The 12374-nt window shown below is 39.8% G+C and overlaps 1 protein-coding gene across 3 annotated transcripts in view; it reads right to left on the bottom strand.

The window, feature by feature from the left end:
• HYCC2 (hyccin PI4KA lipid kinase complex subunit 2) overlaps positions 1-12374 on the bottom strand; it is a 566375-nt gene that overhangs the window by 191207 nt on the left and 362794 nt on the right. For all 3 annotated transcript variants that reach the window (XM_085649028.1, XM_085649026.1, XM_085649027.1), the window contains 2 exons: positions 7156-7236; positions 4731-4846 (listed from right to left, as the gene is read on the bottom strand). In XM_085649028.1, coding sequence (XP_085505154.1) covers positions 4731-4846; positions 7156-7236 — 197 coding nt within the window. The remainder of the gene's footprint in view (positions 1-4730; positions 4847-7155; positions 7237-12374) is intronic.

The following is a 12374-nucleotide window of genomic DNA, read 5'->3' as shown; positions in this document are numbered from 1 at the left end:
TTTACTGTGCTCCTCGTCGGGCTTACCTTTGCCCTATGGGTGTTCCCAAAAGTGATGGTAGTATTCGCTGAGCTTCTTCGGAGGTTGGGAACACACGTATTTCAGTCCCTTAATGACTTGCTGCTAAAGATTTGCTGCCAATCAGTCTTAAACCTCCCTCCTCTAGACTAAGGGTGAACTCCTGAGATCGCTGGGTTTCAAGAACAACAAGTCAAAGTCCCACCTAAGCCCCACATATAAACTTCCACTCATTGGGCCAATTCTAGACACTGTAGCATTCAGGGTCTTTCCTCTGCTGCAGAGAGTCCTGGGCATTCATGAAAAAAGCCCAATGTTTGGGGATTGCTCCTGGGTCTTGGTAGGAATTCTGCAGTTTTGTAGTCTCCTGGCCTTTTGAATCCTTCTCATCTCAAATGTCAGGCAGCATTTTTGGCACTGCTGTGGAACCTCAGATCACAGGGTGCCCAACATCAGGGATGGCTCTCTGATTCCATCCCTATCTTGCAGGAGACTGGTCAGGATCTTCTCTGGTGGTATTCTTCTGTGAAGCAAGTTTGTTGATGGATCTGTTCAAAGATGATTAGCAAAGAATGCTACTGGTTTAAATAAATAACGACTGCTTGGTCTGATCTGTGATCTTTGAGATCTGTGCGTCTCAGGGGGAGTGCACTGTAAGACATCTCATGTAACAAAGGATAACAGTAATCTGTGAGCTGGCAAGTTGTATAGTTAGATGTCCTCGGTATGCCATGAACATGATTTCAGTACTGTTATTGTGTCTGTTATGTTTAGTTTATTTATAAAGTGCAAAGTAAACCAAATAGGTTTCTTGTTGCTAGAATTATTAAGGAGATTAAGATCAAGAACTGTTGTAAAACATTTGTAGCATGAAAACTACTTAAATGAGTTTTAGCAGCTTTCTAAACAAATAGAGAGAAGAGCGCTTACTTATCTGAAGTGGCAAGCTGTTCCATTCCTTAGCAGAGGCCACTGAAAATGCTCAATCTTCATAAGTGGAGAGTGGAGGTTGGAGTCTTAAGTATTTCCAAATAAAAATGGCCATTAGTTTGCAGGGGTTCAGAGGGAAGATGCCACTACACTTGTTAGGATCAAAGGAAATATGTTTTGGCATAAACACTTTATGTACACTGAAGTTATTTAAGGATTTAAAATGTATTCCGTCTGGTACCAATAACCAGTGCAACTGTTTTCTCGCTAGGGTGACAGTCACATTTTTGCCGTTTATGGGATAATTCTAGTTGCTACGTTTGGGCCAACTGAAGGTGGTTGCTATTTTGGGGCGGGGGGGGGGGGAGGGGGGGGGGGGGGCAGCTAAAAAAAACTGAGTTAAACTAATCAATTCTAGACTGAATTAAGGCAATAACGACTTGCATCCTAGGATCTTTTCCTAAAAGTGGTAAAACTGGTGGAAGTAATTTGCATTGATAAAAACACACTTTTGTAGTATTAGGAACTTGGGTCACAAGAGAAAGATTTGTAAATGCAAATTCTGAGGTTGCAGACTGCGGTGACCGGTTCAGTTGGGTGACCCATCCCAGCTGGCCAATGAACATTGGTTATATTTCTTGTAAGAGTGGTCAATAAGGTTTATGTCTTGGCTTGGATTTAATAATTAGAAGACACCCCTACCTCTGGTTACCCTCAAAACTTGTGGTGAAGCTTAGGATTGGTCTGTTACAAGTGCCAGGCTAACAATTAACTGCATATTATCTGCATACATATATAATCTTGTGCCTCGGGAATGCTAAATAGATGCTAATGGGAGCAAATTGTGATTAAATAGGAGAGGGCGATAAAACTGAACCATTTTTTTCGAAGTCGATAAAAGTGGAAAGAGTAAAATCTCTGTTCTAGTGCTTGAAAATGTTTTAAACCAGTTGAATGCTTTATCTCTAATTACACAGTCATATAGTCTTTTTAATACAAGCTAATGATCTATAGTGTAAATAGCAGCCGATGGATATCCTCAGTCATCCATCATCATTATCACAAATCAATGAGAATTTTAACAATTACCTGTCTACGTCTTTGACTGATGCTTATGCAAAGTGCTGTTGGAAATGCATAATTTTGCTACCCGTAGCTTGTATTTAAGGGTGTAGACTGTTCTGATTAAGGTATTCAGTTCAGTCTGTGAGAAGAGATTGAGTGAAGAGTGGGATTTGTTGTTGGGACAGCATCACTTTTCCAATTAAATGTCCTGGTGCTATGAGGCTGCAGGTAGGCTGTCTTGTGTGTACTGATAGTATTGTAAGTAGCTGAATGTTTGACAGATGTCTACTGTTAAAAGCACTGCTTTACCATCTCCAAGGATCTGGTGCCTCCGTGTGCCAGTGCATGTGTTAGAAGGTCTAAAATGCTCTATTGAGCTTGTATGCGAACATGTGCATCTGCACTGCTTGGAGCACGTGAGGTTAAAAAAAATGTAACGTTTACAAAGAACATTTATTTATTGCTCTACAATTCAATAAGGTGAAATACATGCAATACAATAGGTCCAGCTATTGAATTACAAAATTATAATCTGCTGCCTCAGATTTTACACACATTGTATTTGAGTGTGTATAAATATTAAAGCCTATTCATGCTAGCACGTCACTAGGCCCATTACTTGAGCAAAGAGCAAATAGACAAGGTATTGAGCACAAACATTCAATCAGTGTCCAAGGTTGCTTTTGTGGTGGAATGGGGATGGAAACTTTAAACTGAATTTAATCCTGTGGGTGTAGAAAGATGCGAGTTCTCAGTTTGTACATATCTGCTTGTTGAGGAATGAAATCAGTAGGGTAATATTTGTGTATGAGGCAAGGACTGTCGAACGTTTCTGGTACAGCTGCAATATTTAGCTCAAAACACTGTAAACTTGTAATCGATATCAAAAGAGCATTGTTATAGAAGAAATAAAATAAATTGACTGTAGATGGCATACCTCTACTAGAGTAAAAGCACAACTTCCTACTGCACTACGTTATGTATTGTATTAAGTGAAAAACTGATTTAAACTAGAAACTTAACTAAGAGATAATATGCAGGTGAGAAAGCCTCTTCAAAGAATGGTTTTAAACTATGGAATGTTAATTGAATTAGCCAATTAGCTCTATTTATTTTAAAATACAGTGTTATAAACGTTGTCGCAATTATCAGTGGGAAAAAAAAGAGTTTGCTGCTCTTGTGAAAATTTCTTACGTCGTAGTTTCACTCACAATGGAGTTGGCAAATGGTGTTTTTGCATTTTAAGAATGGTTTGTTTGACAAGGTGAACATTTCACTAAAAGTATTTGAATATTGGGTTTAATGCCAAGATTTCAATCAGATTTCCCCTTCTTTCTGTGTCTGGATAAGGGTAACTATAACTTGACATTTCCACACAATACTTTATCATAATTAAGGCTCCCTGTTTTCCGTTTTTATTGATTTTTACAGATAAATACAGAAAGAGAACATTCATTTTCTTGTCTATTTATTTTTAAATGTGGATAAAAAAGGAAATTGGGTTGCTTTTTGAGTAATTCTAAATACTGTCTGCCATGACTGCCAGGCTAATAGATGTGTGGATTGATAGATAAGGGGGTTAAAAAAAAAGGACATTTAGTAAAGAGGCTTTAACAGCGGCAGATATGCACAAGGTTGATACTAAAATGTGCATATTTTCATATAAGTGCACTGATTTATCTTCTGCGGGTGTTCACAGCACTGAAACCTGGAAGACATTCAAGCATGAGCGCATATTTATCGTTGAAATAAATGTGGAAATATACTAATTTCAGTTTAATATTTTCACAAAACCCAAAATAAATATGGATAAATAAAGATAAAATTAGCACAAAAAAAATATGAGTAAATACAGACGGAAATGGCAAAAAAATAAATACCATAAAACCGGGAGCACTAATCATAATGCAGTGAAAAAAAGAAAACTACTCATCATCAAGAAACACCTACATTTACTAACTTAGTTTTTTATTGCATGGTTAGCATCTAGTAATGTCATCATGCTTCAAAGCACGGGCATCTGGAAAAGTAAATGAGGACGCTCTAAAAATGGCATAAGCTGTGAGCTCAATCACCTCAAAGCATTAGGACTTCAGGCTTCTGGCACTACGGGGCTGGGGATCCCAAGTTCCTTGCAATGACTTCCCATGGGCCCCGAGCTCCTCACAAACTAACCATGTGTCCCCTAAGCCTCGTAGACTGTCTACCAACGTATCCCATGCTCTTCTCACTGTTTGTCAATGTGTTCCAAAGTGCTCACACAATCTGTTGGCATAGCCCATGCTATGTCAAAGTGCTCACACTACATGAATGTGCCTCGAGCTACTCACTCTGACCGTCCATGTACCCCACACTTCTCAAATTGTAAGTGTCCGAAACTCCTGCTAACCCTAGTACTTCGTGGCTGCTCAGGAGGATAATAAGATGTTGTGCTGGAGTCCCAGTATTAAAAAAGTAGCTGAAACAATATTTTCCTCTCCCAGACTCCCACCAAACTATGCAGGTTTACGCTAGTCTCCATTCTCAATTGAATGGTCCACAGAGTGTAATGGACTGATCTATACAGCCTGTCAGCTCTTAAATCGTCAAACAAGTCTTCTGACCTTACTTGTGGTGATATGATCTAAACTCAATCCTCATCTTCGCACTTCAATAATCTATCATCCCAGAACATGATTTGGTGGTGGAAAAACACAATCTTTTTCTCACATACTCACCTGTTCTGGGCAGTAAATGTTTCTCTCTGAGGATGAAGGTCACTGTAGACTACCCTGATGAGGTCATGGTGACTTAGAGCTCCTTCCGTCAAGGCCATGGACCCAATCGTAGATGGCTACATAACAACAAACATCACATAAATTAAATCGCACAACTAGATTGAGCTCAAAATATCCAGCAATCACAGGAGCATGAGTGGAACTCTAGGTTAAACACTGAAAGCAGAGATTTGTTCCAAGTACCTTCAAACCCTTGTGATTTATAGAGGCAGTCATGGCTTACCTAAAACCAGCAGTAAAACCCACAACCTCTGCAGCACCAAGGCACAGGGATTGGCATTCTGACTTATGGACATGCTCCTTATTAACACTCCGCATTCATTACACTTTATTAACTTATTAAGCAGGATCGTCCATGTGACAGGTATTGCTGGAATGTGGAGTAAGTAACATTACGAAATAACGGAAGTATGCACCAAGAACTAGATCTTTGACTTCACCGAAAAATACACCGAACAAACGTATATACAATTTCCCCATGCATGCCTGTATGCTTGTTGTTTTGCTCTATTAAAAAGCATGGTACCAGGCCAGACTCAAGGGTGCCGTGATGAAATATAATGCAAATAAACTACCAACAATTGTTTAAGAAATCACCTCTGTCATCTTAATCCAGGAATCAAAGCATGAAATTAAAACACAACAGAGGGCTGCTCTTTAAATAGGGTTCAACTTACTCATCACTTGGGCTGCAGAGGGGGTTTGGTCAGAGATTAAGAGAAAGAGTGTATTTGTGTCAGTCAATCACAGAAGAAAATTGTTAAAGAGAAGTTATGATTAGATATACAAATATGCAAAAAAAACTCCGATTTTCAGTTGTTAAGGTTATGCTTCAAAATCCTTAAAAAAAAAAAATTTGACTAGTTATGGTGAGTTACACTAACATACCAACCCCCGAACCCCCACCAAGCATGGCTCATGGCCTCACATACGGCCTGAAGAATGACGACATAAATGACCCTAAAAATAAAATAACCAAAAATGTTGAACAACAGTACTTTTGTATACTGTTTATAGATTTCCTGGAGATTGGCTATAGATTTAAACCTTCCCTCCTTCTCTTAAAGTACCCATTATTTTCTGCACCAGATGCTATCCTTTATAATCAGAACTCATTCACTTGTCGTACGTATTATATGTGTACGGGTAGTATATGGCAAACATGTTGCGATAACAAGGCCCACAATAAACGAAAGAAATGGATGATGAAAGCCTTCAGATTTTCTGAGGAAACAAAAGGACACCTTCTGAAGGCCTGACTCAAGCCACAATGCTAGGAACAGAATGCAGTATCTGTAATCACAGTATTGGAGTGGTGTGTGTTATATAACCCAGTACTGCATCACCATGATTAAATCTCAAAATTCAAAATAGGTTAGTGTTGGATTACATGTTTTCTCTGAGTTTACGTAGTTGCTTTTATAGTAGGTATTCTGTCTTGTGCTGTGTTTTGGTAATTCGTTGTACGTGGTTCTCTTTGAAGAATCTGGAAGTGTTGGGTAGGAGTGAGTCAGCGTGCTGAGATATCTCTGGGGTGCTTTTAGTAAGGTACGCAAGGAAAGGGGGTGAGGTAGTGTCTTGTGTCAAGGTGATGCCGGGAGTAGAACTATAGAGAATGACCACCTTGTATTGGCTTCTGGTGCTGGAAGCACTTTTTTCCAAGTGTAATTGTGACCTAGAAGTATAACCTCTCACAGACGGATTCAACTGCAGGCACGAAGGTCAAAACTAGTCTGTCATCACAGAGTAGATAGTGATGTCAGTAATGGTACCCATAACAACATCAACAGTTCGATTCCCCTTTTAACAGAGGACAAACAACGTGTTTTCTCAAAGACGGAATGTGAATAGACATGTTCTTGGCTATGCAAGTAGCTGAGTGAGCGAAATATTGAACAGATAACTTAAATGGTGGGGCTAGTGAAGCCAGGGTTAGTCTGAATTAAGATGTAACAGTAGAACAGCAAAAGTGACGCTTCTCTGAAGCACAAATCATTCAGAGCTCTGTGGACGTACTAGGCACAAAGAGTTTCTTTCTATCGCAACTTGCGTATAGTAAACCTACACCAAGTGGCTGCTCAACAGGGCTACAGTAAATTTTCAGTAGGGAATGGTGATATCTGCACTGTATTTCAGTCATGCTCAATAATCACATGTGGGCTTTAACCAGGTTCCTGCTAGCCATGATGTGTAGCCATGCCCCAGAAAAACAAAAGCAGCCATAACCACACATGTGCTATTACCAATTAATTAGTATACGTAACCTCAACATCTAAAACAAGACAAAAGACAAAGGCATTACAACACACCAGTACATGCTTGGGGTCATTCTCAAAAGCTTTCCTCACTAGGTATTCTCACTTACCTCATGGTAAATTGAGGGCTTAGACAGTGATGGGATGGTAAAAGATAACACTTTGTTGTTTCCATCTTTGTCAGCAATTTCCTACATGGGAAGAAAACTGTGATGATTAACAAAATACACTTTACTCATATCTACGTGAGTAGCCCTGCAAGTTAGTCTGATAACTGAACACTGTACGTCTGGCTATGAGGACACTAAAATCACCTCATATGCAAGAGCAGTAAGCTCTAGAACATAGTGGTGAGAATGAGCACAGCAACAGCGTAGCTCATGTACATTGAGTGCTCTAATCAATCAGAACTTACTTACCTAAAAGAATAGATCGTCTAGTCTTAGATTGGGGCTTAAACTCACATGGAGTGCGTCTCAGGAATAGATATTTTTTATAAACACCCAAACTAATGATTTAGCTTACTAAACTAAAAAAGAAATATTTTAAATAACATAATGACTGACTGACTGATGACTGACTGAGATGGCTATCCTGTTGTAGTACAGAAGTGTTCAGCAGTGTTTACTAATGTCCAAAATAACCTTTTGTTTACTCTTAGATATAACAGGAATTCATATGTGCTACACTTCTTGTAAATCAAGTGTCGTCCTGCACAAAACATACCTGAATACAAGTATGTAGGGCATCTTAAACCTGAGTATAGGAGCAACAAGTATCATGAAAGATCTGTGGAACTGTGTGTATTATCAGTGACCTGCTGCATTTAACTCCAAATTCATTTGAATGTATTTATCCACTCTGATCAACTTGAGTTCCAGTGCGGTCCCACTAGATGGCCTGATACAGCATCTGATGCATCACTCTGCATCACAGGTAAGCTACCACTCCATCAACATCTATAACAAGAACAGAGTTGTAACTGGAGAACAAACCAGCATTCCATTGAGTGCTGCTCAAAAGTCTATCGGGCACCTGCCAACCAAGCACAGCGGCAAATACCTCCTGTAGAGATGGATCGGCTCCAGAATCAGGAAGTAAAGACCATATCTCCATCATCGGCGGGCCACACTTGAGAAAGGTATCAACTGTATAGTAGGTCTAGATGGGTGATGGCTTATCCATCCCATCCTTGTCGCCAAGAGACAACGTAGTAAACAAGCCTAACTTCGATTAAAATAGAATAGTGGTGTATTAGAAACTAACAGCACTATTTGCTTCCTGTTGACTGTTGAATGTAGCCCTGTCCTATGCTTCACTCTACACTCTCTGCTTCCAATGCCTCACTGCCTTTGCAATAGCTAGCTGAACCTCCCCACCTGTGTCCCTCTCATCAATCTCATGCACCCAGTTCCCTATCTACTCAGAGAACCACAACGTGTTGCCTTTTACACCCTGAACCCCGTTACATTTCAGACCTCGACTCCTGTACCTTGATGCCTCCTGGACTCGCTTTGCAGTTTCTGTCTGCAGAGGACATGTAGCTATCAGCACCCATAAGAATGATTTCTTTGTGACTACCCTGGTTGTCCACTCCCACTGGCTAGGGTTTTCAAGTTATACCAGAATAATGCCAGAGTAAAGTCTCAGTAAATACCTATTTTGAAATCTGGCTACTTTGTTGACCTCAACACAGGAACTAGTATCCAGAATCGAATTTTTAAAAGAGACGTCTAAGTCCTTTTAAAATGTTTGAGGTCAACAAGGTGGGGCAGATGAAGTATTCTAAGGTTTGGGGCTCTTGTCTTGCTCTGGAATTTCTTCCTTGGCTTCAAATTGGATGAAAAACTTTACAGTGCATTGTTTAAAATTTGCTGTCTAAGCAGCATCTGCCCATGGTTGACCCTTTCAGATTCCAGAGTGGAGACTTCTGGTCCACCATTTTCCCATTATTCAGCCCTAGTCCTTTAATATCTTCTCTGACACACTCTACATGAGATTACTTTAGGTTCTGTAAATTGGGTAAACTGTTGTTGCCCTTTCAGAATTGAAAACATAGCCTTCGCTCCCTGAGCCAAAAACAGCCTCTTCCTGTCGCTTTAAAGATCGGGGTTTTGAGTACCAAGAAAACTCACTTTTCTTTTAGTTTCCTGATTAATCTCCTTCACAGACATCTCCAAGAAGTGTACGTATGTGCTGTCTCACACACAATTCAGTCAAAGAGCACAGTGACAGGCAATTCACCATTTAAGTTTTTCAAAGGTTAATCCTTCATTCAAATGAGGGTTGAAATGCCCACATGCATCGGACTGGTCTGTCCGCTCTCCCAGACTGTTTCCCCCTCAAAGGTGTCAGTTGTGGGAGGTCCCTCTCTGAGCAGATACACTAGAAGGTTCAGTACTTCAATTCCCATAGGGCATGATACAGTTTGTTGCTGAGGGGTTATCGCTATCTTGAATCCCTCACAAATCTTAGAGGAGAGCTAAAAGCGGCTGTGCTAGGCCCCCAATCCAGGAAGGTGGTTTCAGCTGAACCACCACTTATCTTGGCAGAGGCCGCATTCGCACTATCTCTATGATGCTATGATGCCCAACGCTTGTACCCAGCCAATGAAAAGGGAGCTGTGCCAGAGAAGTTGAAAATAGCAGCCTTCTTGACTGAATCGTCCACTGGTATATAGAGGTGCTTTAGTATTCCAAAGCCCAATCCTTTGTTTTTATTGATGTACACGTCCTATAAAAAGCGGTAGAGGAAGACTAGGGGTATTCCTCAAAGATCTATGTAGATTTGTGGGATTTTGAGTGGTGGTCAGTGATTTCCAACGTCACTCAGATTATATAAAGGACAAAGGCTGCTACTACTCCAGCATCATAGATGGACAGTAGTTCTTCAAGTATGCTCAGCATTTGGTTTTCGGGCTGTGGAAGTCATATTGTCACTTCTTTAGAGGCCAGATAAGAATTTTTTTTTTTTTTTTTAAAGTATGTTCACTCCAAAGAGCATTGTGGAATTAAAGACTAAAATATACAGATCCTAACATAGGCAGACGCACAAGTTAACAGGAAAGATCTGAGGGCTTTCCTGAGTAAGGGGAGGCTTCCATGTTTATGAAGTGTAAGCAGAAACAAGTTCCAGGGCAAACGAACCAGATATTAGAAGTTAATACCATTGGTCCTCGATGTACTTATTTTGGGCACTTGGTTGAGTATTACGATCTTAAGGAGCACTGGTCCTGCATATTTAGTTTACAGACTCCATACAGAATGGATCTAGATCCTGAAAGTAGATCATCACATTACAGGAGAATTATTTTTTTGTAGCAAGAGCATCTCGAACATGAGAGCGGTATGGTGTGTGTGGATCAGCTGGGGCTGGATTACAGTAGAAACCATTTTTTCCATATGTACATTTCATCTGAGGCTCAGAAATATGTGATTTGCACACAATCGCATTACAGTTTTAGTTAAGTTTATAATTTAGCATTAAAAATCAAGTCTCCAAGGTCAGCATGGTAAGACTTCACCACAACTACCACCGGAAAGTTCAAATCGTAGAAATCTGATGAGGTTTTGAAAAATCTGTCCAAAAATCGGACGACTTTGGACACCACCACATGACACACAAATTATTTCCTTGCATTCCAAACCCTTCCTTCCCCGGTATAAGTGGTAAATGTCCAGTTTCATCTTTCTTAAACCGAGTTGTATGAAGCCATCTGTGCAGTAAATGTTATCTTTCATCTGTGCCGTAAATGTTATCTTCTAGTTTCTGAAAACAGATTGATGACACTGCAAATTTCAGATCTCTCTCAGAGTTAGATTTCTAGGATCATGCTGAATCAAAGTACCTTATATATTGAGGTAATCTACTACATGCATAAATCGCATGCAGTGATTTTTCTAGAATAAGTCAAGTGATCATCACTCAATGGTAGATTTAATATACCCGTTTGCTTTTGTGATTTAAAATTCAATTTACATTTAAAAAAATTTACTGTTCAAATTTGTCAGTATCATTAGGAACACACCTTTAGCCAATAATTAAATTTTCTGCGACAGGCAACCTGCAGAAAAATCGTTCTTTCCTTGATCAAGCAGCCGGAGAGTGACTGGTGTAGAGTTTGGGTCATGCAAAGAATACATTTTGGGGGCCTGTAATTGGGCTTTTGAATTGCATTTATGCATTAAACAGTGCACAGATTTTCAGTGCACATTTCAGATGATGACCTTTCAAGGTATATAATTATATCTAGAGGTCATAGATATAGATATATATATATATATATATATATATATATATAATAATGTTACTTACCCAGTAAGCATCTGTTCTTGGTATGTAGAGCAGTAGATTCACATGCTTTGCATACTCCTGCCATCTAGTGTTGGGTCCGGATGTTTGCAAGTTGTTCCTCTTCATTGAAGTCTTTCCGCACACGAGGTAAAGTGACTCCTCCTTTCGGTGATAGTGCGTATGGGCATCAACACTATTGTTAGATTGTTTTCCCACAAGAGGGTGAGAATGGAGTGAGTGAGTGTAGTAAAGAGATGTCCATGTGTAAATAATGTAAATAATGAGAATAATGAGAATTGCAACAACTACAGGTGCCCGGGGAGGTAGGAGGGTGCATGTGAATCTACAGCTCTACATGCCAAGAACAGATTGCTTACTGGGTAAGTAACATAATCCGTTCGAGGCTTGTGTGCAGCAGATACACATGCTTTGCATAGACTATATAGCAGTATTCTCCCGAAGCAGTGGCTAACCTGTAGATGTTGCAGTTGTCTGCAAAAGTGTCTTTAGCACTGCTTGCCCTACATTGGCTTGTTGGCATGCTAACACATTCACGCAATAGTGTTTGGTAAATGTGTGTGGTGTAGACCATGTTGCTGCTTTACAGATGTAATTTATAGGGATGTTACCTAAGAAGGCCATAGATGCCCTTATTTTGCAAGTGGAATGCGCTCTAGTGGGTATGAAGTTCTTTTAGCTTTTGTGTAGCAAGTTTGAATGCACTTAACAATCCATCTTGAAATGCCAGATTTAGAAATTGAATTTCCTTTGTGAGGTGGTGTAAATGAAACAAACAGTTGCTTTGTTTTACGAAAATCTTTTGTTCTTTCGATATAATACAATAAAGTTCTTCTGATGTCAAGTGTGTGAAGAGCCCGTTCTGCTACTGAATCAGGTTGAGGAAAGAACACAGGTAACTCAACTGATTGGTTACTACGGAAAGCAGAAACCACTTTGGGAAGGAATCTGGGATTGGTGCGAAGAACTACCCTATCTTTATGGAGTTGAAAGGAGGGTTCCTCTAAGGTTAATGCCT

The sequence above is a fragment of the Triturus cristatus genome, chromosome 3_2 (assembly GCF_964204655.1).
Source record: "Triturus cristatus chromosome 3_2, aTriCri1.1, whole genome shotgun sequence".
Classification (NCBI taxonomy): domain Eukaryota; kingdom Metazoa; phylum Chordata; class Amphibia; order Caudata; family Salamandridae; genus Triturus; species Triturus cristatus.
This window is presented reverse-complemented; position numbering and strand designations above follow the sequence as displayed.